The sequence below is a fragment of the Rhineura floridana genome, chromosome 2, assembly GCF_030035675.1.
Source record: "Rhineura floridana isolate rRhiFlo1 chromosome 2, rRhiFlo1.hap2, whole genome shotgun sequence".
Lineage (NCBI taxonomy): Eukaryota > Metazoa > Chordata > Lepidosauria > Squamata > Rhineuridae > Rhineura > Rhineura floridana.
Genome location: NC_084481.1, coordinates 53,269,898 through 53,297,347, shown reverse-complemented (window position 1 = coordinate 53,297,347; position 27,450 = coordinate 53,269,898). Strand labels below are relative to the sequence as shown.

General features: G+C 39.7%; 1 protein-coding gene across 4 annotated transcripts in view; it reads right to left on the bottom strand.

The window, feature by feature from the left end:
• The window catches only part of ITGB6 (integrin subunit beta 6), a 135,749-nt gene that overhangs the window by 40,289 nt on the left and 68,010 nt on the right, over window positions 1-27,450 (bottom strand). For 3 of the 4 annotated variants that reach the window (XM_061608663.1, XM_061608665.1, XM_061608664.1), the window contains exons 5-8: window positions 12,383-12,629; window positions 10,504-10,669; window positions 3,693-3,854; window positions 2,198-2,293 (exon numbers count right to left, since the gene is read on the bottom strand). In XM_061608663.1, the coding sequence (XP_061464647.1) occupies window positions 2,198-2,293; window positions 3,693-3,854; window positions 10,504-10,669; window positions 12,383-12,629 (671 nt within the window). Of the gene's footprint in view, window positions 1-2,197; window positions 2,294-3,692; window positions 3,855-10,503; window positions 10,670-12,382; window positions 12,630-17,435; window positions 17,548-27,450 lie in introns of those variants that run through there. The other variant, XM_061608666.1, reaches the window with a different exon arrangement.

The following is a 27,450-nucleotide window of genomic DNA, read 5'->3' as shown; positions in this document are numbered from 1 at the left end:
ACAACCAAATGAAGAGAAAGGGATTCTGCATCTGTAGCAAAACATCACTCTCACTCATTCCACAGAAAGCAAAATCCTATATTTGTGATGTCAGTTTCAACTTCTTTATAATATGCTAGTATAGTACAGTTTTAAGCTGCTAGATCTAATCTTGGGACTTTTACTTGTGCTCCAGTCTATTTGTATGGGAGGTTTGTATGAGAAGGGACTGCAGCTGATACCAACGCTCTCTATAAAGATGCCCTTCTCTCTATGTATGGAAACACTGCCTCTGCGCAATACTAATTGACTGACACTTGCTGGAAACTGAGCTTTCAGAGGTAGACTTTACTGCTTGCATTCATACATGGTGGTCCAGATTTGTTCACATGGGTACAATGAGGGCTTCCATTGTGTCACCACATAAGGAGTGACATCTAAGGTACAACTGTACCTGCAATTGTGTCTAGCTAAATAGTGAGTTCTTTGTTCAACAACAAATCTTAATTCCTAATTATACATGAATTGCAGAGTTTCAGTTTCTTACAGGGCAACCCTATCATTCATTTACAGTATGGGGTGCTGGGGGAGATGACAGGGCATCACATTGGGTTACTACATCCATTGTCCATTGAGGGGGCATTCAGGCTGACATAATCCCATCATGGGGCAGAGGGAATTAAAGTGCTTTGGATGTAACATATGTAGCCCCTAACATACCCCATTCACCTTCCCTGCTAGTGGAACTGGGGGACTTCCATGAGTAAAAGTGTTGTCCCACCAGCATACCGCTGTTTCTGCTGGCCTAACAGCATTTCCTGAGGTCCCTCAGCTGGCTTCCGGTTGAGTTCAGGACTGCTTTCTTAATGTCACAGTGTTAAATTATTCATCTTCCTCCTAATGTTTCTTTTTTCATATGTGCTACTTTCATGAAAGTGTCTCCAATCCACCCCACATAACAGATGGCCTTGTTAGTTAGTTAGTTAGTTTGGCCATGGCTTTCAGAGCATCCTTTGTCAATAAGAGATAATACCCTAGATGTTCAAAATATCTGGCCTTTGGTGCTTCTGAACAGTTATAGTATACAGTAGCTCGCTATAGTTAGTTTTGGTCTGATAATGAAAAAATCTCTTAATTCATTAGAGATCTCTATAGCTAGACTACTCAAGAAACAAAACAGCTGCTGTTTTTCACTGTCTGGTTTTTTTTGAAGAAGCATAACCCTATGCATGAATTTTCAGAAGAAAGTTCCACTGAGTTCAATGAAACTTAGTCCCAGTTACATACAGTTAAGTATGTATAGGACTACAGTCTAAGGTGTTTTCAGTTATGTGTGTTTGCATGCATGTGACAATGTGGAGTGACCACCCCCACTTTTGGCTCCATCCACCACTGGCATGCATGAATATATATGCACATATCTCTCTCTCTCACATTAACATGCCATTATATAAATTTATGGTATATAACCAGGCTACATTAGATCTATAATAGGTGCCATAATCTCTTTTTGTACCTGTTTTGTACAACTATATTACTCAGTGCTGTGAGACTGGGGAAAACATATTAACATGGCATAACTATGGCAAAAATGTGATCTGGATTGTGTTGTTTGGAAAGCATTCACTGCATGGACTAAACATTACATCAAGCAAAGCACAGGGCTTTCACAACTGAAAAGGAAAATATTGAGTGGATATTTTCTTAGATAAGAAGTCTCTGGCTTCCATTCAGTCTCTACAGTATTATTTCATCCTGAAACACTCATCTCTCAATTGCTACAAAATCCCATTTCCTCCATCCCTCACTATCTGAGTGGGCTGCCACTCTTTTTATAAAGAGCATCATGTTTCAGAATCTCGGTCAGTTTTATCCTAGTATCAGAGTTCTCAGGTGACTCCCTCTGTTCTTTGGGAACATTATACCAAGTTTTATAATGTACAAAACCCTATTCTATTGTAATACTTTCTATGGCATTTTTGTTCTCCTCTTCTTAGAAACACTACCTCTATTTTTTGTGCCTTGTAGAGCATGCAGTTCTGCTAAATAAGTCTTGGTTCCATATTTTCAGTATCGAATTAGACTAAGTGTGCCTATGTGTGCTGAATCTGTACTATTTTAATGAGATTATGCTTTATAATGCTTTTCATACTGGCATGCCATCTTAATATACATTCAAAGCAGGAGCATTAAGTCAAATAAGATTTATATCTCTCACCTTATACAAATTAACCTGTTCCTTTGTTACTGCAAAAATTAATAAAACATTGTTTTGCACAATCTTGTCTATTAATTGTCCCAAACTTGGATATTCCTGAAGACAAACATAAAGAAAAATAAATCAAACAAAAGTTAAACTTTCCATGAAAACCATTGCTTACTGTCTCCTGGCTTTTCAAGAAAGGCTTGGAAAAGTCTAGAAAAGGAGGCCTCTGTATGCTCATCACGGGATTAGTTGGAACTATGAATATCCTTTATATGTGGCTCTGGTGAAAAGTTGCAACCTTTTTAAACTGTCCCTATTCTTGGCCCTCCAACACCAGCTCAGCACATGTCAATTTATCCATTGTAGTTTTTCCCCACCATGTATCTTCATGCATTAAAAAACTAATCCTGTTAAATGTCTCTGTGCTGAAGTACCAATAAAGCTACAGAAACAGGGCCAGTAATAAAACAGGTAGCATCTTGCAAAGAGATTCCAGCAGGGCAGGTGCCAGGCATGACTGAGCCCTTGGGCAGCAGTCTGCCTCAGGCCCATGGTGCCCGCCCATCTGCATGCCCCGCCCACCTCTCCCATCAGTCCTTAGGAAGGATGCCCTGCACACTGCATGCACATGGCTGCCATCAACCAAGATGGCAGCAGAGGCTTCCCTAAGTGGCTATGCTACGCACGCGCACATGCCTGCTGTCAACTAAGATGGTGGTAGGGGCATCAGCCCCTTAGAGAAGCTTCTGCCACCATCTTGGTTGATAGCAGGTATGTATGTGCAATGCTCACAGCATTCACAGCAAGGAAGAGGCAAGTGAGGCATGCAGATGGGCATTGCGGGCCCATTCAGTCTGTATGGGGGGGGCTGGGAGCTCCCTCTCTGCTATATGCAGCAGGGTTGGGAGTCAACACTGCTGCAGATCGCAGAAGAGGAGAGCTACCCGCCCACCCTAAGGAGGGGCCCTTCAGAGGCCCCTCTGGGCTGCAGGGGCCCTCAGCCAGGGCCTGAAGTGGCAGCCCTCAGGCACCAACCTTGGATTCCAGATTCCACATAACAGATTTCACATAACAGCAATGTGCCAGTGATGTGAAGAGATAATGTTGCCATCCACACTCCTAAAAAGGAAAGTGGGTTCCATGCTATAGTCTGAAGGTACATGAGACCTCCACTTTCCTGAAGTTAAGAAGATCTGGATCTGGTCAGTACCTGGATAGGTGACCATATGCCCGTTGCCTTAGATTCCACAACAGCAGAAAGGCAAGATATAAATATAAGTAAGTAAGTAAGTAAATATATAAATGTTTCTGCTCTCAGTTGGATTTTTCTTTCTTTCTGGCATTCTATGACCTAAGTATTTCCAATAACTTCATTCTAATTCAGTTGGGAATGGTCCCAAAATTCATTTCAATTTTTTCCATGAATGGGCATATTATATCTTTCTACAGTTAATTTCTAAAACATGATTAAAATGCTACAACAAATGTAAAACTTGAAGCATATTACCAAAACAGTTGACATGGAGTATTCATTATTATTATCCAAATGGCATTCTCCATCATTTGGAATGACAATTCCTGCCAGTTTACTGTCCATCCCAAAATGGGAATCAGCATCACTCACAAACACCAGCAGATGTAACGAGTCATTCCTCCACCCAATTTTTTCCTACAATAAAAATGTAAACAGGTGATGAAGGAAGACATAGTGCAAATGTATGTATATAATACCTTTATACTGTTGTAGAAATATTATTTGCCTTGTTCCTGTGATAAACAAACTCCATCAGGGATAGCCTGGCCTCAGTAGTCCATGCTCTAGTGACCTTCCATCTGGACTACAGCAATGTATTCTATGTGAGACTGGTCTGGAAGATGGATCCAAAGCTGCAGCTAGTGTGGCTGCCACTTGGTTGGTAAGTGGAGCAGACCATTAGAACCATGTGTCACCAGTCCTGAAAGCACTGCACTGGCTGCCAATTCAAAGGGTTAGTATCGGCATACAAAGCCCTAAACAGCTTAGGATCCAAGTACCTCAAAGATCTTCTTCTCAAGTATTAACTATCTTGGACCTTATGAACAGCACAGGACACCCTCTTGGTGGTACCTTCATTGGTTGCTGCCTGGAGGCCCCTGACCCATGACAAGATCTTCTCGGTACCAGCTTCTACTCATGGAATGTCCTCCTTAGTGAGATGTGTCTGTCTCCCTCAATATTAACATTTAGGCAAAATTGAAAAACATTTCTATTTTGATGACCTTTGATGGCTCAAATATATTATTCTTGACAACCTTGAAATTATTTAGCTATGAGGATATAAGATTGTTTTTAAATGTTTCTAAAATGTGAGTATTGTTTCTGCTGTTTTGTTGTTCTGGACAAACAGAACAACACTCTGGACTCCTTTGGGAGGAAGAGCAGAAATTTAATAAAATAATAAATATGCTGGTTCCAAATGCTCCATTTACAGATGAAGTCTTCTGTGAAGGGAAGGGATACTTCTATGAATGTGTGAAAGAATAGTGAACTTTGACCTTTCTGAGAAGGAGGATACTATGATCAATATGCTTATATCTGCTTATAAAAGCTGAGAGGCTTTTAAGGTACATCTTCACAAAGGAAAATGAGGAAGTTCTGTGTGATGATAGCAGGGGGGAAAGGGAAGTTGTGGGCAACGGAGATACGTGAAATCTTTCTGTTAGAGGTTTGAGTCATTTTCCAGCTAAAACAGTAGGTTAGGAGTATGTAACACCTGACACATGTGAAGAACCACCCAGGAGTGTGATGAATGCATGCACTCAACACATGCCCTGAACACCTCTCCATGTAGGGGATAGAGCTAGGAGGTACTGTGTGACGCGTGTATAACTATATAAGCCTGTAAGTCCACGGTTCGAGACTCTCTGACTCTCTCTCTTGATGTACATCAGTGTATGTTTTTCTTGCCTTTGAATAAACTCTGTCTTTCTGGCAGTCTTGGAAACAATTGGTTTTGGGTTTTTCCTTCCACAAATGGAAGCACCTTTAATATCCAACAAGAGTTGGGACTGAGTAAGCAGGATTTATGTACGCACAGGCTTCTTTTTAGATGGGATTAAATTATCTGAATGGATGGGTCTCCTCTGGAAAACAGTTAGCCTCTTTCCTTTGAGGCTGTGAGAAGCCTGGCTTCCTGTCCTAAATTGGTCTAATTATTTTGTTTGGAAATATATAATTGGAACTTTCAGTCAGTAACTGTGCACGTTAATAATGCTCTGTGCTAAATTATAATCTGAACTAAAACAGTTTGCAAATAAAGACATTATTTTCTGTTATATGTTTAAACTTGATGTCATGTCCCTTTCTGATTCCTGAAACAAAATTTAAAATGTTTTAATTAGGATTTTAATGTTTAATGTGGATTTTTCAGAAACCATCACTGTCATGACCCCCAGACCCTCAAGGTACTGGGTTCATGCATCAGACTCAGACCTCCACCCTTAGGGAAATGAGACTGGAACCAAAAAGCTATTACTTCACCCTTGCCAAGGCTGTGTACGCTCACAACAACCCTGCAAGGTAGAAGGTAGGCTGCCACCACCCCTGTATACTGGTCCACTCAGAGCCAGGGGATCTCTGAGCCCAGAAGATATATAAAACCAAGATCCTAAAAGGCAAGAGTCACAGTTACCCTCCTTGCCAGGCACCTCTGGTTTAACACTTAAAATCCAAGCCTTTAACTTCTTAACCCTCTTTGGTAGTTAGTGACTGAGATTGGTCAAGGTACTGAATCCAGAACCACCCCTTCTCTCAATTGAACACACCAGGTTAAATAGAAGTAGCTTTATTAAGATATATAAGTGCACATAAGATATAGCAGCAAGTAATCCTTTAAGACCATTCACCCAACAGGGGTTTAGGTTCTTACAAGAGAATTCATACACACAACAAGAAAATAACAAACTAACTCACCTAACTACTTACACACGAGGTAGTTGGTTGCGTGGCACCTCTCCTAAGAGAGATGGATGTTCAACATAAAGCAATGGAACCAGACATAGGTTGCCTTCCCATAAGCAACCCCTGGAACCATAAGGCAGAAAGGTTTGGAACTCTGGTGCCAGTCAGCATAGGCAGAGAACAGAGAACAAAGGCTATGGGTCTCTAGCCCTATACTTAAAGGAAAAGGATCCTAACGGTCCAAGATTAATTGACCAATTAGGAATTGGCTGATGTAACTTTCTTCTCGATGTTTCTCACATTTTCGCGCCTTCAGGCCCCCCTCCCAACTGTGTTTTCCAACTGTACAGGCCAAGGATGACCTTGGGTACCAGGCACTTGCTAATCAGCAAAGATAAACAGGTGCAGCTTGTTAAGGCTTCTCTAACCATCTTCAGCTGGGAAGTGAAACTCAAATTGGCAAATTGGCAAAGGCTTGTCTTTTCTAACTGTAACCGTCTCCCAGAGTCCCTTACTGGAGCCAAAGTATTGCTATTAGATTTTTAATAACTCATGACCATTACAGGTTCATGACAATCACCTAAAGGTGTTCCCTTCTGCTTGATATCAGAATATCAGCATTATAGTTTTATATGAATAAATCTGGAAGAAGTTGGAAAGGTGACATTTAAAAGCACAGTCATTATGACCTAGATCCTTTGATTATGAAGTTTGTTGTCGTGTGCCTTCAAGTCGATCACCACTTATGGCAACTCTATGAATCAGCGACCTCCAAGAGCATCTGTCATGAACCACCCTGTTCAGATCTTGTAAATTCAGGTTGTGACTTCCTTTATGGAATTAATACATCTCTTGTTTGGCCTTCCTCTTTTTCTACTCCCTTCTGTTTTTCCTAGCATTATTTTCTTTTCTAGTGAATCATGTCTTCTCATTATGTGTCCAAAGTATGATACCCTCAGTTTCATCATTTTAGCTTCTAGTGATTTGTTGTTGTTGTTATGTGCCTTCAAGTCAATTACGACTTATGGCAACCCTATGAATCAGCGACTTCCAAAAGCTTCTGTCATGAACCACCCTGTTCAGATCTTCTAAGTTCAGGTCTGTGGCTTCCTTTATGGAATCAATCCATCTCTTGTTTGGGCTTCCTCTTTTTCTGCTCACAGAAAAACAGTTTCCCAGCATTATTTTCTTTTCTAGTGAATCATGTCTTCTCATGATGTGTCCAAAGTATGATAACCTCAGTTTCATCATTTTAGCTTCTAATGATACTTCTGGTTTAATTTGTTCTAACACTCAATTATTGGTCTCCGCCAACACCACATTTCAAATGAGGATTTTTCTCTTATCCGCTTTTTTCACTGTCCACCTTTCACATCCATACATAGAGATTGGGAATGCCATGGTCTGAATGATGCTGGCTTTAGTGTTCAGTGATACATCTTTGCAGTTGAGGACCTTTTCTAGTTCTCTCATAGCTGTCAGCCCCAGTCCTAGCCTTCTTCTGATTTCTTGACGATTGTCTCCATTTTGGTTAAGGACTGTGCCAAGGTATTGATAATCCTTGACAAGTTCAATGTCCTCATTGTCAACTTTAAAGTTACATAAATCTGTTGTCATTACTTTAGTCTTTTTGGCATTCAGCTGTAGTCCTGCTTTTCTGCTTTCCTCTTTAACTTTCATCAGCATTCGTTTCAAATCATTACTGGTTTCTGCTGGTAGTATGGTATCATCTGCATATCTTAAATTATTGATATTTCTCTCACCAATTTTCACACCTCCTTCATCTTGGTCCAATCCTACTTTCCGTATGATATGTTCTGTGTATAGATTAAACAGAGTGATAAAATACACACCTGTCTCACACCATTTCCTATTGGGAACCAATCGGTTTCTCCATATTCTGTCCTTACAGTAGCCTCTTGTCCAGACTATAGGTTGCACATCAGGACAATCAGATGCTGTGGCATCACCATTTCTTTTTTCTATAAAGCACAGGGTGTATTTCCTTGGTCCGTTCCATAATCCAACGTATGTTTGCGATATGATCTCTGGTGCCTTTTCCCCTTCTAAATCCAGCTTGGACATCTGGCATTTCTCGCTCCATATATGGTAAGAGCCTTTGTTGTAGAATCCTGAGCATTACTTTACTTGTATGGGATATTAAGGCAATTGTTTGATAATTACTGCATTCCCTGGGATCCCCTTTCTTTGGAATTGGGTTATATATTGAACGCTTCCAGTCTGTGGGCCATTGTTTAGTTTTCCATATTTCTTGACAAATTTTTGTCAAAATTTGGACAGATTCAGTCTCAGTAGCTTGTAGCAACTCTATTGGTATGCCATCTGTTCCTGATGATATGTTTCTTCCAAGTATTTTAAGAGCAGCTTTCACCTCACACTCTAAAATTTCTGGTTCTTCATCATACGGTTCCTCCGTGAATGAATCTGTCATCCTGGCATCTCTTTTATAGAGTTCTTCAGTGTATTGTTTCCATCTTCCTTTTATTTCATCTCGGTCATTCAATGTGCTCCCCTGTTGATTATTCAACATCCCTACTCTTGGTTTAAATTTCCCTTTCATTTCTCTAATCTTTTGGAATAGGGCTCTTGTTCTTCCCTTTCTGTGGTCCTATTTCTATACAATAACTATTGTAATAGTTCTCTTTGTCCCTATGTACTAGTTGCTGTATTGTTGCATTTAGGGTTCTGGCCGTGTTTCTATCTCCTTTTGCTTTCCTTTCCTTCTCTCTTTAACCATTTTAAGAGTTTCTTCAGTTATCCATCCAGGTCTTTCTCTCTTTTTAACGAGAGGTATTGTCTTTTTGCATTCTTCCCTGATCATGTCTCTGACTTCACTCCATAGTTCTTCTGGTTCTCTATCAACTAAGTTTAAAGCCTCAGATCCATTCCTTATATGAGTATGAAGAATTTAAATAAAATAGTTGACATTTTCTCTGCTGCTCATGGGGTATCCAATAAACTTATTCAACAGTCTGTGTAAGCTTGTGTAAAATGACCATAGGTTCAGAGGAAAAGCTGAGTACTAATGCTGCAAACCTGTGTCTGTGTTAGAATTGCTTAATATGTTTTTTAATAATGTTTTAACCCTTTTTTAAAGTTGTTTTTTTAAAAATGTTTTTAACGCTGTTTTGTTTTAATGTATTTTAAGATCTGTTTTTATGATGTTTTAAAGTGTTTTTAGCACTTTGTTTTCCGCCCTGGGCTCCTGCTGGGAGGAAGGGCGGGATACAAATTAAATAATAAATAAATAAATAAAACCTATATATATTTATCTGACAGTAAGTCCCAATGGACACTGTATGGCTTACATCTAAGTGCTATAATGGAAAATCATATCTGACAGCATAATCCTTACCATGTCTATTCAGACATAAGTCCTATTGAATTCATTAGCACTTACTCTCAGGTAAATGGAGTTAAAACTACAGCCTGAGTTCTTAAGTAACTGCATGGTAATTGCCTCAGTAGGACCTAATTCTGTGACAAATAATAAAAGATGTTATCTTTCATTAAGTGTGTTTGCTATGATTTGAGAAGATAGCTAAAGTACAACAGCAATTATTTAGCAGCATTATCTTTGAGGAAACTATTCCATTTATGTCTTAATCTAGAATATCTGTTACTTGATAACACACTTAGCTCATTCTATTTTTTAAACAAAAATAGATGTTGTTAAAAATGCTAAATGTATAATGAAAAAGGTCATGTTGTAAAAAGATCATTTAATGTATTTTCCAAATGTATAGAGATAAGTAATATAATAAAATATAGGAAATGTGAGATATGGATTGTATTATTAGTGATACAGTAATTCTCCACAGGAACATTATTGTTACAGTTGTATGCTTGCAATCATTTCTCATAAAAGCTATAATCTCACTAATCTAAAGTTATATGATCCCTTAAAAATAAATTAGATTCTCTTTGAGACAGGAGAAGAAAAATATTTAGAAGGAGAAACAACATATGAACATGGAAACATTGAAAATATAATTGTGAGTGGGTACTAATTCTGAGAATTCCATTGATTCCTGGATTGTCAGATGAACTGGAGCATGAAAAAATAGCATGAATGAGCATCCTAGATATTTCTGTATGGCATTTACACTTCCAAGCTCAATAGAATCCAGGATGGTGAAATCAATATTTAAGATGGTATTATTGGCATGTATTAAACAGGAACCATCATCTTGGATTCAAATGAGCAATGTAATCTTAGAATAATCAGACTTTATAAACCCAGAAACTAATATTACAATCCAGTTCACATCAGATAAACTTGGAAATCTGATGGAAAATTGTTTACTGAGGTGAAAATAGCAACAGAACTTAACAGTTTTTATTTATATTTCCTTACCTTACAAACAGCTGCCTGCATAATTGCATCAAATCCTCCCTCTGTAGTATCTAGATTAGCACTGATTTTCTGTTTTTTCACAATTTCATTGAATCTTTCAGCATCATTTGTCAGTGAGAGAATGTGCTTGTATCCAAATGTTGGAGAGCAATTGTGTTGGACGCTTCTGCAAAATAAATTGCATATATAAAATGTATATGTGCACACAGACATGAAAACACAATAATGCATGTCACATGAAAAACTTATTAAAGAAATATACCACATGCCACTATACTATTTATAGTGTTCTACTAAAGCAAATTTATTTACCTCTGAATGCTAAAAAACTGGCATAGACTCATTAACAGCCCTAGGAAGGTTTGTAGTCTTTGTAAAGATGTTTTCTGCTTCTACACCCTAGCTTTGTGACTAAAACAGATCATTTAAATGTTGTTAAGACGTTTATTGGCTCACAAGTAAAATGTACAATAATAACCGCATAAGACAGAGTGTTATAGAGACTTCCCAAGACTTGACTGTTACAGAGCCTCAATATTCTACAGCTGTAGTGGGATTTAAATTCATCTCTTCCAGACCAACACATTATCCATTAAACCAAAAAAATCCTGCTGTCCTTAACATTTGTCAATGTTCTCACAATCTAATGCTTTGTATAATTATCCCCACTTCCAACCCAACTGAGGGAAAAGGTGCTGAAAATTTTTCAAGAATTAACATCCTAATCAGATTGTATCAAATCCAGATAAGGAAAGATTCTATGCAGCAAACAGGCAGGTGTCAGAGTTATTAATGTGATTAAACAAATTATGAAACTATATCAACACAGAAAATTGTACTTGGTTACAGAGGTGAAAGAGAGACCAGAGGTGAAACTCAAGAAGAAGGTAAGCCCCCATACATGATATAGGGAATCTAATTGTGGGCCCTCCCAAGTCACAATTCAGCTTTGTATTGTTTTTAAATGTTTTTACGTTGCTGTACACCACCCTGATATATTGTGAGAGGATGGTATATAAATACCTTTATAAATAAATAAGCACTCAGGACAAGAGGCAAGTGAGCCAAATATAATGCAGAAATTCTGAGGTGCCATGGAGCCCCCCCCACATGTATAATCTTTTGATTAAAATAAAAATATAGTCCGAAACATAATTTTCTAAGTCCGCAAGCCCATGTCCCCCCGCTGCACATGTACATATAATCTTTTGACTAAAATAAAAAAAAATAATCTGAAAGATAATTTTCTAAAGGTGCAATCCCAAGAAGCCACAATATGTTTCAGGGTGTTTCACAGTATGTCTCTCTCTGAGGGCAGAGAAAGAGTCCCATCCACAGAGACAGATATCTGACTTCATGAGGCCTTTGCCGTCCACCATGAAGCAGCTCTTGCTCTACCAACCTCAGAGCTCTACTTTGATAGAGGCTGAAAGGGTGTGTGACAGTGGCAGATGGGAAGGAAACATGGATCAAAAGGATTCCTAGCCTTTCCATTCCCCCAACTCATGCCGGCTCACATGATTAAAATAAAAACAGTTCAAAGAAGCAAAAAAAGTCAAAACACTGTTCTGTCCACAGCACACCCCTTCCACCCTTCTAGCAGAAGTGCAGCAGGGCATAGGAAAAGCTGGTTCATCTACCTTCAGGTCTCTTTCCCCCCAGACTTGGTATGCCCATATTTCTATTGTTTTCTTTTAACATGACACAAGTAAAAAGTTAAATACGGAGACTCCAAGAAAATATTAGCTAAGTAGACTGGGTCCCCTTGAAAAAAACTAACGGGGCCTCCCTGCCTCCTAGATCCACCCTATATTCCACCCATGAAAAGGAAAGAAGTTTGATCCGAAGTGTAATTGAACTGTATGCTATGGCTACTCACTGGCAAGGATTCTTGATTTCTTCTATCTTAGTTTTAATGAATGGTGAAACTGGCTTTTCTACAAAAGAACCAAAACCCAGTTGAAAGTTACTTGTCAGTTTAGACATTTCTTTTGACAAGGTAGAACCCAATTCCTTGATGGTATTCAGATCATCAATCATGGAAGCTGAGAGATCCATGAGGTAGTAGAGGTCAACAGGATAATCTTCAGTCTGACGAACATTGATCTGTATTGTTTCTTCATTTCCTTGTGAAGCCACAGGGGAAATAGAAAACAAATTAGCACAGCTGTGGTTAGAGAGTGAAAAGGGAAATGCAATATTGACTCGAGTTATTTATTCTTCATGCTACACAGTATCATTTTTCAGGTCCTTTGTAACAAAGAAGTTCTTGGCAGTATTACCAGCCCTTGCAAAATGCTAGAAGACTAGCAATGCAATTCTAATAATCTCTACTCAGGAACAAGTCCTATTGAATTCAATGGGACTAGCCAGGTAATTGGGTTGCAGCTTAGGTCCTGCTTCACACATTAGTTTAGGGTGTTCCTAAGCATGGATAAAATCATCCAAAACCACATAGGTGGTGCATTAATGTGAGCTTTGTAATAAAATATGGGGAAATATTGACAATGAACACAGAAAATGGCTGCCTGGATGTTACCACTTGATCCTATTATCAATTGTTTGTACTATCTAAAAAGTAAAAAGTAAAATCTAACAAAGTAATTACATAAAGGGTGACACAGAGAGTACAAGTAATTTTAAGCAAAGGTCTCAAGCAGGCCTAAGGGCTTCATCAAGATGTAGCAGGTTCCAGAAACCATCCAGGCTGGCAATCTGCTCTGCTGCCAATCTCATTGGCTCCTTTCTGCTCCTTCCCACTTTCTTAGATGTGGCCTCATGTATACAAGAGACACAAGAAGGACTCTGCTTCCTGACTCCTAACAGAGCAGACCAGAGCAGACCAGAGGGAGCTATCTCAGTTGGTCTACAGGCGAGGACATATAAGCAAGCCAGCTTTCAGAGAGTGAGCGAACAGAGCGAGTGAACAGGGAGAGCAAACAGGAGTTGATAGGGGAGGTCAAGGGGGAGGTCCCTAAAAAAACACACAAGATCCGTTGAGTCACCAGGTATGCTGTCTACCAGGAGGACGGATTAGAGATGTGACAGAAGGGTTGCCATCACTCATCAAGCCCACCGACAGGTATCCATTTCTCCTCATCCATGTAGGAACAAATAATACTGCCAAATGGAGCTATGAAGAAATCACATCAGACTTTGAAGCTCTGGGAAGGACACTCAAGGACTTTGGGGCCCAGATAGTTTTTTCATCCATCCTTCCAGTACTTAGAAGAGGAGTAGAAAGGGAAAGAAAAATACTCCATGTGAATGAATCGCTACGAAGGTGCTGCCAATGTGAGAGATTTGGATTCTGGGACCATGGGCTATGCTTCCTGGAAGATGGACTGCTGGCAAGAGATGGGTTGCATCTCACAAGGACTGGGAAGAATGTGTTTGGCCACAGCATGGAGAAGTTCAACAGGAGGCCTTTAAACTGAATCCTAAGGGGAAGGGAGACGTAAACTTGGTGGTAACGACTGATGAAGGATTGTGCAGAGTAACGGGAACAGAGAGATCGGCTCTAATAGGGCCCAGTAACAGTCCTCAGAAAAAAGTAGTAAGGAAGCCAAGCCATAAATCACATGGCCTTTGATGCCTGTACACTAATGCGCAGGACGAACTTGAACTGTTAATACAGGAGGGCAATTGCGACTTGATAGGTATAACTGAAACTTGGTGGGATGACTCCCATGACTGGAATACAGCAACTGAAGGATATAACTTGTTCAAAAAGAACAGAAGGTATAAAAAGGGAGGTGGAGTCATGCTATATGTTAAAAATGTATATCCCTGCACAGAAATACAGGAAGATGAGCTTGGTAGCTCCACTGAGAGTGTCTGGATTAAAGTTAATGGGACAAGTAATAAAAGGAATGTAGTGCTTGGAGTCTACTACCGACCACCCAATCAAGGAGAAGACAAGAATGTAACTTTTGAAAAGCAAATTGCCAATGTTTTGAGGAGGCATGATGTAGTAGTAATGGGGGATAGAGTGGCCGTTCAGTCGGTCAGATAAGCGACTCACAAATAAAAATTTATTATTATTATTATTATACCGATATCTGTTGGGAGACAAATTCTGCCAAACACGGCCCCTCCAAGAAATGTCTGACTTGTGTTGCAGATAACGTCCTCCTACAGAAAGTGGAGGAAGCAACCAGAGGATCAGCCATCCTGGACTTGATTCTAACCAATAGAGATGATTTGGTGGATGAAGTGGCAGTTACAGGAACTCTGGGGGAAAGTGACCACACCATACTTGAATTCTTGATTTTAACAGAAGCAAAAGCTGAGAGTCATATGCGCACCCTGGACTTCAGGAAAGCTGATTTTAATAAACTCAGAACAATTGTAAGTATGGTTCCATGGCAAGCCACCCTAATGAGAAAAGGAGTCCAAGATGGGTGGGAGTTTCTAAAAAAGGAAATTCTAAAAGCGCAATGGCAAGCAATTCCAACAAGGAAAAAAGGGGGGAAACAGCAGAAGAAGCCAATGTGGCTTCACAGAAAGCTTAGATATGACCTGAAAACAAAAAAGGACACATACAGGAAGTGGAAAGAAGGCCAGGCCACAAAGGAAGAGTACAGGCAGGTATCACGGAATTGCCGGGATGGTGTCAGGAAGGCTAAAGCTGAGAATGAGCTGAGGCTAGCGAGGGATGCTAAAAGCAACAAAAAAGCTTTCTTCAGGTATGTCCATAGAAAAAGACAGAAAAGAAATGGTGGCACAACTACTCAGTGAGGATGGCAAAATGATAACAGATGAGAAAGTAAAGGCAGAAATGCTCAATTCCTACTTTGGCTCAGTCTTCTCCCAAACAAGGGTCTATGACCCTCCCAGGAAACATGAAGTAGAAGGGGCAGGATTGGAGCTTGAGATTGATAGACAAATGGTCAAGGAATACCTAATCACTTTGAACAAGTTCAAATCGGCAGGGTCCGATAAACTGCATCCTAGAGTACTGAAGGAACTGGCTGAAGAACTCTCAGAACCGCTCTCTATTATCTTTGCAAAATCATGGGGGACTGGTGAAGTGCCGGATGACTGGAGAAGAGCCAATGTTGTCCCTATCTTCAAAAAGGGCAAGAAAGAGGAACCGGGGAACTACAGACCAGTCAGCCTACAATCAATCCCTGGAAAAACTCTGTAGCAGATTATAAAGCAGTCAATCTGTAACCACCTTGAAAACAATGCAGTGATTACTAGGAGCCAACATAGATTTGTGAAGAACAAATCTTGCCAAACTAATATTTTCTCATTTTTTGATCGGGTAACCTCCCTTGTAGACTGTGGGAATGCTGTGGACATAATATATCTCAACTTCAGCAAAGCTTTTGACAAAGTGCCCCATGACATTCTGATTAGCAAGCTAGCTAAATGTGGGCTGGATGGAACAACTATCAGGTGGATCCAGAGTTGGCTCCAGAATTGTACTCAAAGAGTGCTTATCAATGGTTCCTTCTCAAACTGGGCGGACGTAACAAGTGGGGTACTACAGGGCTAGGTCCTGAGCCCAGTGCTCTTCAACATTTTTATTAATGACTTGGATGAGGAGGTACAGAGCATGCTTATCAAATTTGCAGATGATACAAAATTGGGGGGGCATAGCTAATACCATGGAAGACAGAAACAAAATTTGAAAGGGACCTTGATAGGCTGGAGCATTGGGCTGAAAACAACAGAATGAAATTCAACAGGGATAAATGCAAAGTTCTACACTTATGAAAAAGAAACTAAATGCACAGTTATAAAATGGGGAATACTTGGCTCAGCAATACGACATGTGAGAAGGATCTTGGGATTGTCTTTGATCACAAACTGAATATGAGCCAACAGTGTGATGTGGCTGCAGAAAAGGCAGGTGCTATATTAGGCTGCATTAACAGTAATATAGTTTCCAAATCACATGAAGTACTAGTTTCCCTCTATTCAGCGCTGGTTAGGCCTCATGTTGAATACTGCATCCAGTTCTGGTCTCCACACTTCAAGAAGGATGCAGACAAACTGGAACAGGTTCAGAGGGCAATAAGGATGATCAGGGGACTGGAAACAAAGCCCTATGAGGAGAGACTGAAAGAACTGGGCATGTTTAGCTTGGAGAAGACTGAGGTGAGATATGATAGCACTCTTCAAGTACATGAAAGGTTGTCACATAGAGGAGGGCTGGGATCTCTTCTCGATCGTCCCAGAGTGCAGGACATGGAATAATGGGCTCAAGTTGCAGGAAGCCAGATTTCGACTGGACATCAGGAAAAACTTCCTAACTGTTAGAGCCATACGACAATGGAATCAATTACCTAGAGAGGTAGTGGGCTCTCTGTCACTGGAGGCATTCAAGATGCAGCTGGACAGCCATCTGTCAGGAATGCTTTGATTTGGATTCCTGCATTGAGCAGGGGGTTGGACTTGATGGCCTTATAAGCCCCTTCCAACTCGACTATTCTATGATTCTATGACTACAACTTTCTTCCACTTTGGAACAATCCTCTGATGCCCCCAGACTAGGAATGGGATGATGTGTCAGTTTCAGTTCTCTCAGTTGCTCATTTTTCTAATGTTAAATTTGGTTCTCCACATTTCTGTAACAATTTGTGAACTTTTAAAAAAAATCTTCATGAAAATTCTTCAGAATGTTAGTGTAAATTTATTCTAATAAATGCATTTTGTATGCAGTTTTGACTAATATACATATTTTTGATTAATGTACACATTATCCTAATATAATGCATTTTGTATGTTATTTTCACCAGTCTATGCATTTTTATACACATTCCCCCTTACTATGTGCATTTTTATAAATACTGGTTGGCTGGAAAACTGCAGTGGATAATTGCGAATTTTGAAGGATGGCTGTGTTTTGGTTCTCATATTATTTCAGAAAGTTTGAATTTGATAAATTTGGATTTAAATGCAAACTGAATTGAATTTCTCACCCATCTTTACCCCTGACATGCAGGACCTCCAACTCAACCATTTCTGCAGCCTTGCCATCTCTAGACTTTCTTTGTGATGTCATAAATCTTGACGTACAGGAGCTCTCATGAACCTCCATGGCCACACCTCCAAGGGGAGTCCTTAAGTCAATATGTTGCAACATGTCATATTAATATATGCTCCAGTTTCTCTTGTTATGCAGCTGCCTAATTTGGTTAACTCCTCTGGCACATGGTGTTTGAATGTTTTACTTTTAAATTATGATAATTTTAAAAGACAAATGGGTTCTGAACTCCAGGAACAATTGAAAATATTGAAGTTGCAATTTCCTCCTCTGCTGTCAAGCCTTGCAAGGCTGATATGAGGGGAAGGGTAAGAACGTATGCTTCTTATAAGAAGCAACTTAGGGCTTCACAAGAATAAATTTTGGATAAGGCTGTGATGTTATTAAGTCAATTTGTAGCACATCCTTTCCCAGACCTTTATCAAAATTTGCGACATGTTAAATATGAACTGAATAACTTACTTTTGGCCAGAGCCCAATTTGCATAAAAATATTTGCATTAAAATATCTGTGTCTGTGATATTGGGAAAGTGGGGAGAGGTTAGGTAAGTTTTTGGCATTTCATTTAAAACAAAACAAAACAAAAAAACAGAATTATATTTTGCTGATTAAGGACGAAAGTAATAATATATACACAATGCCAAAGGATATAAATTTAGAGTTTCAAAAGTATTATTCTAACATGCATCAGAAGGATAGGTCACCTATGTATTGTGAATCTGAAACATTTTTTTCCACAGTTGGTCCTTCCACAGTTTGAATTAAAACAAAGCAAAAATCTTTTAAGAAGGTTATTGGTAGTATGAGGAATGGGAAAGCCCCAGGCCAAAGCCAGATGGCTTTCCTAATAGAATCATATAAGGCATATTCAGGAGTCTTACTTCATGCTTTTCCTTTATTGAAAAGCATTTGAATCAGGTACCCAGCCATTTTCAATGTATGATGCTCATATCTCTGTTATTAGCAGGTCTGGTAAAGACCAAATGATAGGCCGCTATATTTAATTAATGTTGATGCCAAGATACTAACAGCAATTCTTGCTAACAGACTTTAGGCTTTGATAGTTACCTTAGTACAATCATTTCAGGTGGGTTTTATTTGAAATAGGCCGGGAGCAGATAATTTAAAGATGGTAGCAACTTCGGTTGCTTTGATTGCATAAAAGAAATGACATGGCCGTGACTATTTTGCTTGATGCTGAAAAAGCATTTGACAAAATATGTTGTTAGTTTATTTGTATTACTTTGGAAAAGTTTGGATTTCCTCAGGAGTTTATAACTTGGATTAGAGTTTTGTATTTGTCCCCTAAATCACAGGTAAGGACAAATGGAATTCTTCTGAGTGTGTTTGATTTAGAGTGAGGTACAAGGCAGAACTGTCCTCTTTCTCCTTTGATATTTGATTTGTGTCTGGAGCCACTGGTTTGTGCAAGTAGGCAAAATAAAGAAATTTCTGGATTTATACATGGACAAGTAGAATTAAAAATAGCTACATATTATTTATTGAATTTATTAGTCGCCCATCTGGCTGGCTGTCCAGCCACTCTGGGCGACGTACAACATAGGCATACAATACGTAGGCATTAAAAATCTAAAAACAATGAAGATAAAATCTAACCCACCCCAAAAGCCTGCCTGAAGAGCCAGGTCTTCAAGGCCCGGCGGAAGCTCATCACAGAAGGGGCATGGCGGAGATCACTTGGGAGGGAGTTCCACAGGGTGGGGGCCACAACTGAAAAAGCCCATATGAAACTGATGTGCTGTTATTGTTATTATTTACATTAAAAAATAGTAGGCCCTAATAATCTATATCAAAATTAATAAATTGATTTATAATTTTGGTATAATTTCTGGCTATACAATTAATTATCAAAATCCAAATTAAAGCTATGAATTTTATTCACTATAAAGCTATGGATTTTATATTGTAATTCACAATTTCACTGATGCCTAGAGGTGATAACATATAAAGGTGTTATGGTTCCTAGTAATATTTCTCAAATGATTACACTGAATTTAAATAGATTAATGACAGAGATCTCTCTTGACTTAGAAAGATGGGCTTTACCTAGGCTTAGATACCACTTACCCAGTAGAGCTGAATGGCAACATCTTCAGCTACAGCATGTTACAGTTTAATTTTGGACAGTCAGCTTTGAGTGCTTAGGAATCACCTGTGCTGCTGGAGGAAACTACACCCATAATAGTTGTTTATAAATGTTTATTGGAATGTTCAGAATCTTAGAGATGAATGGAACAGAGAGCTAGAGTGTTCCATTTAGTTCAATCAATGAAAAGTTACGTTAGCATCCATATACAGGGTTTCCTTAGATTTTAAATTGAGATTGATCCAACAAAAATGGATATTTCAGGTATATTGGACTCCACAGTGCTTCTACAGGAAGGGATTGGTTAGCTCAGATAGATGTTTGGGATTTAACACTGAAAACACCACCATGAGACATATGATGTGAGCATGCACTCTGGTATTTTTTTTGGTCAGAAAATATTGCTTGTATCAGCTTTGTCTTGGAGAAATTATATTTGCTGATATTCACACATTCTAAAATTATATTTCTGTGGTGTGGGAATTAACAGATGGACAACAAAAGTGGGTTCTGAGAGTCTTTATGGTGGATAAGAGACTTAAACTGCAAGGCTGGAAGGGCAAACATCCACCATCTATCACCCAGTGGTTTGAAGACCTCACTGCCCTTTCCCCTTTAAAATGTATGGCTTATAACAATTTCATTTATTTGCACATTATTAATATAACGTGTATGTTGAAAACAGGATTGATGGAATATTCTTATTGGTAGTATCAGCTGGCAATGGATTTTATTGTTGCTGTTTATTACTTCCCCCCCGTTACAATTGCAGATATCATGCTCAAGGGGGCCATTTTATCCCCACAACAACCCTAAAGAGTAGATTATGCTGAGTGATAGTGACTGGCCCAAGGTCACCCAGTGAGCTTCATGGCTAAGGGGGAATTTGAACCTTCATCTCTCGTGTTCTAATCCAATGCTCTAAACACTAAATAGAATGTGCTGATATACACAACTGGAATTAGTGTAGTAAAATTGTTGAAGAAAAATACTGCCTCATCTTTCAATATATAAATATATTTTGCTTTTTAAAAAATAAAGAAGAACCATTTTTTTGATGTGATTGTAGTTTTGCCTGACTTCTCCTGACAAACCATAATGGTCAATTTTATTTAACCAGTAACCTAACAAGACACTAATCTACATTAGAGCATTCTAAAAGGGAAGTTGTTGTCAGAACAGAGGTAATCACTGCCACATCGAGATTTTAAATGAATTACTGAAGGTGATTAGCATCCAGCTTTCCATCCTTCCAATATAAAACTGAAGCCCATTTCAGATATTATCCTTGTAGTGTCCAAAATGCGTTGGTTCCTGTTGTGTTAGCTGCTTGTAACTAGGGCCCTGTTCATACCTACCTGAAAAATCCACATTTTAAGTCTTCGATTTGTGTTCTTTGTGTTCATATGTGAGCTGTATGTTATTGGTTTTGAACAATAAAAACCAGGAGTTTACTCATCCAAATGTCAAAAGTTATATTGATAAGTTATTTTGATGTTTTGGTAAGCCCTGCCTGTTGCCTGCCCCTCTAAGAGCATTGGTGCACTTACAATCACATGTTGAATGGTCTTAAGTCCACCATCAAGGGAACTGTGTGAACGCAATGTTTCACATTGTTATAACATGCAAAAGCAGATCTCCACAGAATGACGGTGCGAAATCAAATGCTTGCTCAGATTGTGGACAGCTGGATGTTCAGACATTTGAATTTGTGCAAATTGGCACATGTGCAACTCAAAAATTTGGATGTTTATGGTTTCAATAGCCTTATGTCAATAAATTGTTTCTTTACTCCCTTACTGAACAGGGTGTTCTCCACTGCTTGTGTGATTTAACGCTTAAGCGGAAAACTGGGGAAAAAAGGGAACTGTGTTAGGAACTATGGATTATGATGGTATTTTACAGAATTAAGTCCATGCAGTAATCACTAAGCAGTAACTACACTTCAGCTTGGTAGGAATTGCACTGAGAGTCTGGTATTAGAAAAATAACAAACTAAGTTTATTGTAGGAAATACATTTAAATAGAAAACACCTACATCTGACTAACAAGATAGGAGATGCTGCAGAAGAGATGTCTACTGCATCTGTGCTCCTCCACGGGGAGCCATACTGGAAAGAACAAAGGAAGACTGAGATCAAGGAAGGAGCAGGAAGGGAGCTTTGTTTCCTCTGAGGATATCAGTTTACACCTGGAAAGAAAGGTGAGTTTGGGTGAGAGTGGACAGAACAGTCTAGGAATTTAGGAGGACTTCTCTCTACCTCTCTACTTCCCATGTAGCATGCAATCCCCTCCCAGGCTTCAAGCTGAGTTGCACTGTCACATTTCCAACACCTCTTCTCAATGAAGCTTGTACTTCATCCAACAAGGCTCATCTTTTTTCATAGAAGCTGGAAGTGATATCTGGGAAGTGGCTCAGTGAGGACATCCACAATAATATCTTCTGATCGACAGTATTCTAGCTCAATAAGCCCCTTATGTTGTGCATCTTTCAATAGGTGATATTTCACATCTATGTACTTGGTGTGTGAGTTAATCTCAGTCTGTGAGAGCTTTATGCAGCTTTGGTTATCTCCAAAGAACTTCATAGGTTTTGGTTCAACAATCCCTAGCTCCTCAAGCAGGTTGCATAGCCACATGGGTTCTTGACATGCTTGGGCAACTGACATATACTCTGCCTCTGTGGAAGAACTCACCACAGTATTTTGCTTCTTGCTTGACCAGTTTACTGCTCCACCTCCATAGAAGAGCAGATGTCCACTGGTGGATTTGTGGTCTGTGGTGTCGCTGGCCCAGTCTGCATCTGCATAAGCTACTAACTTGGGATTAACAGCGGCCTGTAACTTTAGTTTTAGGTTTGCAGTGCCTTTCAGATATCTGGCCACTCTCTTCACAGCTGTCTAGTCTCTTTGGCTTGGTGAACTAGTTTTTCTGCATAATATCCCTACTGCAGCTGCTACATCTGGCCTGGTATTGGTAGCCAGGTATAGCAACTTTCCAATAACTGTCCTATACTGATTATTACTTGGTAGGAGTGGAGTTTGTTCATTTCCCTTCAGAAAGTCTGTTTCCATGGGAGCAGCCACTGGGTTGTCATCTTCAAGTCCTATGTATATTAAGAGTTCCTGAATCTTTTGGTTCTGGTTGAAGAGGTAGCTTCCATCCTCTTCTCTCTCTATTTGGATCCCAAGATAGTAGGTGACTTGTCCCAGTTGCTTTACCTCAGTCTCCTGGTTCAGATGAAGTACTATCTCCTGACAATCAGATCCTTCTTCATAAAACAGAAGCAAATCATCAACTTATGTCAAAATGTAAGTCCACTTGTTATTTCTGTAGCATGTACATAGACAGGGATCCCTTTTATCTTGTTTGAAGTCTTCTCTGATGAGCATCTAGTTCCATCATTCCATGCTCTTGCAGCTTGCTTCAGACCATATATACTTTTCTGAAGTTTGCATACAAGCTGCTTGTCTCCTGATTTTTCAAATCCAGGAGGCTGTTGCATGTAAATATCATCAGTGATCTCTCCATGTAGAAATGCAGTCTTAACATCTAAGTGTTCAACATGCATGTTTCTTGCAGCTGCTGTACTTAGAGTTCTTATTGTACTGTGTTTCACCACTGGGAAAATACTTCATCATAATCTTCCCCATATTTCTGGGAATAGCCCTTGGCTACTAGTCTTGGCTTGTAGTATTCAACTTTCCCTTCTGCATTTCTCTTGGCTTTGAATACCCACTTGCATCCCACAGGATTTTTTTCCTGTTGGCAATTCTGTGAGTGCCCAAATTTGATTCTTGTGTAGAGCCTCTATTTCCTCTTGTGCTGCCTTTCTTCATTTATCAGCTTCAGCTATAGGTATCCCTTCAATATCTTCCCATGCTGAAGGTTCGCACAGTGACATCTCCCTTTCAAGGTAGGACAGTCATCTGGCTGGTATACCTTTGTTGCATTGGGATGAACACCTGAGTTCTGGTTCAGGAGCCTCAGCTACATTCATTGTGGCTCCTGGACCTTGCCCAGTATCCCCTTCTGCTTCTGCTTGGGTCCCCATCTCTTCATCTTAAGCTGCTGAGGGAGGCTTGTGGACTTCACCTCTGTATATTGATCTGTACACTATCAGGTTCTCTTGGTTAGGAATTCCTTCCACTAAGTCAGTTGCATCAGAATGATGCACATCAGTTTTCTGACTTTCATCAAAGTATACTACAGAGCTTACTGTGATTCTTCCAATCTTAGGGTCTAGGGTTCTGTAGCCTTTACATCCTGGCTCATATCCAACCATGACTCTCTTTGCAGCTCTGTCATCCAGTTTGGATCTTTTTTCTTTTGGTATGTGGGCAGAAGCCTTGGACCCAAACACTCTGATGTGTCTCATATTTGGATTTCACCCATGCCATAGCTCATATGGAGTTTGGGCTGTTGCTTTAGTTGGCAGTCTATTTTGTAGGTATGTGGCTGTGATCACTGCCTCTCCCCAGTAGTGGTTGGAGAGCCCTGCATCTAGCAACATACATTTCACAGTTTGCATAAAAGATCTAAATCTTGTCTCTAAAACACCATTCTGTTCTGGTGTATATGGTACTGTGCATCTATGTGTTATACTTTGCTCTTTCATGTGTGTCTGAAAATTGTGTGACAATGGTACTCACCTCCATTGTCTGATTGCAGCACTTGTGGTCTTCTGCCAAACTTACTGTTCATGGTTGTAACATACTGCTTGAACCTTTCCAGCACCTGGCTTTTCTCTTTCAGGAGATAAGTGATACAATATCTGGAATAATCATCTATGAACACCAAAATAAAATAGTTTCCAACTTTTGAAGTTTTAATTCATATATCTGAATGAACAAGTTGCAGGACTTGAGTTGATTGCCTTTTGCTTTGTTTTGGGAAAGAGGGTCGTAGACTCTTTCCTTTTATGCAATTCACACATCTCTCCTCACTGTTTTTGCACATCTTTATTGTCATGCCTTTGGCTAAATCATTTCTTTCCATGTCTAGTATTGTACTTGTATGTGCATGTGCAAAACGTCTTTGCCACAAATCAAGACATTTGTCACTTCAACAGCACTTCATTACATTTGCTTGTTCTCTTACATAGTCCAGTTCAAAAACACCTTGACTCTCAAAGCCTCTGGCATGCATTTTTCCATCCATACTGATTGTGCACCTTTTATGATAACACTGAAGCCTTTCTTAGCAACACTTAAAACATTTCCATCCATTTGTGAGATATATCTGACATCTTTGATTTGTATCATGCAGCTTCCTTCATCAGTTAAACATTTCAGTGTGCCTGATCCAGCTCCTCTCACTTCAACAGATGTCCATCAGCTAGAAAAACTCTTGCAGTTAAATCTGGATTCAAAGTCTCAAAAAAGTTAATATCTGAAGTCATGTGGCTGGTTGCTCCACTGTCTATCAGCCATGCAGTGTTTTTTGAGCTGCTTTGAGTGAGAGAGAAAGCCTTCATCTTTTGACGATGATAAGGATTGCTCTGTTTCTCTCTCTGTTTACTGGCAGTATGGCTTTGTTAAGCTGGGCAGTTTCTTTTGAAGTGGCCCCTTTTCCCGCATGCATAACATTCAAGCCCATCCCCCTTTCTCTGAGTGGCTGCTAGGTGGAGCTTTCCTGAAATGCTTGTCCCTTTGTTTTTCTTTAGCTGTATAATTTGAGCCACTTGAACTTTCCTCTTTGTATTGAGAGTGTCTCTCTGATTCTCTTTTAAAGTCTCCAAGAATCGCTCAGAATTCAGGAGAAGGTTTAGCATCAACAATGGATGCATCAACAATCAAGCAAACTCCTGTGGTAAGGAAGCTACAAAAAATGCTATTTTCCGGGCATTATCCAGATTGCCTCCTGCAACCTTCAGTTTATCAGTTAAATTCAGGAAACTTACTCTATGCCTATGGGGGCATTGACCCTCCCTTAGCCTCATGGTAGTAATTTCTTTATATACCCAAATTTGGTCTTGTATCCTGGTTCTCCCATACACTTCTTTCAGGGCTTCTAGCATACCTTTTGCAGTTTCCTCCCCCTTCACATGCACGAGTTGAGAATCTGTTAAAGTGCCAGCAATAAGAGATTCTGCCTTACTGTTTTCGATGTCCCAAGATGCTATGGTTTTTGCATCTTCTTTCTGCCTTGGTCTCTCCATCTTTAAGGCTTGCACCAGTCCTTCCTCAGCCAAAACAAGGTTCACCCTGTACATCCAGGCTTCAAAGTTGTCTGATGTTTGCTTTGGGATCTGACCACATCCACTGGAGTGTGCAGGACTCTCAGCCATATTTTTTTCTCTGTTTTTGCCTTTTAGCTTTTGTTCCTAGTCTCAGCAATTTCTCTTAGATTTACTCTTTCACCACTTTGTGCCCTGAGCCCAATAACCTGTTAGGATCTATGGATTATAATGGTATTTTGTGGAAGTAAGCATGTGCAGTAAACACTAAGCAGTAACTACACTTCAGCTTGGTACAAATTGTACTGAGAGTCTGGTATAGGAAAAATAACAAGCTAAGTTTATTGTAGGAAATACATTTAGATAGAAAAGACCTACATCTGACTAACAAGATAGGAGATGCTGCAGAAGAGATGTCTGCTGCATCTGTGCTCCTCCTCAGGGAGCCAGGCTGGAAAGAACAAAGACTGAGATCAAAGAAGGAGTAGGAAGGGAGATTTGTTTCTTTTGAGGATATCAGTTTACACCTGGAAGGAAAGGTGAGCTTAAGTGAGAGTGGACAGAACAGTCTAGGAATTTAGGAGGACTTCTCTCTACCTCTCTATTTCCCATGTAGCATGCAATACCCACCAGGCTTCAAGCGGAGTTGCACTTTCACATTTCCAACAAACTGAACCCAGAAATGGCAGCATTTCCTACTGAAATATGAATGGCTAGTAGGAAAGAGGAAGGGGGCTAGACAAGTGATGGATGTCCCCAAGTGTTCCACCTACACTGTAAAAACAGATGAAATGCATCCAAGCAACTAAACATCAATGCAGATGATGATTGTTTCAGCACAGCTATTTGAAGGTTTCTGAAATGCAGATTTTAGAGTGCAAAAACCTGCAATTGCAATGGACATCATATGCATGATGGTGTATTAATGAGAACACAAAGGAATTGCATTGCAGATTAAACAGAAGTATGGATGGGCCCTAAGTGGGGCCTATTATAATCATGCCAGGGGAAGACTAAATTACAATTATAATGCATGAAACAGATATCAGTCTATGACAGGAGCCTGGAATCTTTTTCAGCCCAACAGTTGCATTGCCTCATAAGCAACCTTCTAGGGCAGTTGTGCTAGTGGCGGCCAGGGCCAGACACTAAAAGAAGAACAAAGAATGTGACTTACCTTAGTACAGTTGGTGATGTTTCAGCCATGGAAAAGTCAAAAGTTTGTACACACACAAACACACACCTCTATCCATTATCCATCCAGGCAAGCAAGAGGCACAATTTTATCACAATTTCAGGACACATTCCATCCAGGCAAGGAGGGTGTAGATCTGGGCTGGTGACTGTGTAGCCTAGGTAGAGGGACTGTGGCCTGGGGCGGGGGCATGGCCAGTAGAAGCAGAAGGTCCCAAGCGTCTGATGGAGAGGCCTGGAGTGTCACATTCAGTCCCTGGGCCTGAGGTTCCCTATCTGTGCTGAAAGGGCTGGTAATACTACCATGATTATTCTTGACCTGAGTACATGTGTCACATTTTCAAAGTGTTCTTCAACCTCTGTGCCTCATTTTATTAGACTGTATTTAGATTTTATTTAACCTACAGTAACTCCTGGAAAGTGCCATATACACTGATGGCACTCTATAAATAATAAAATATGATACTGAGA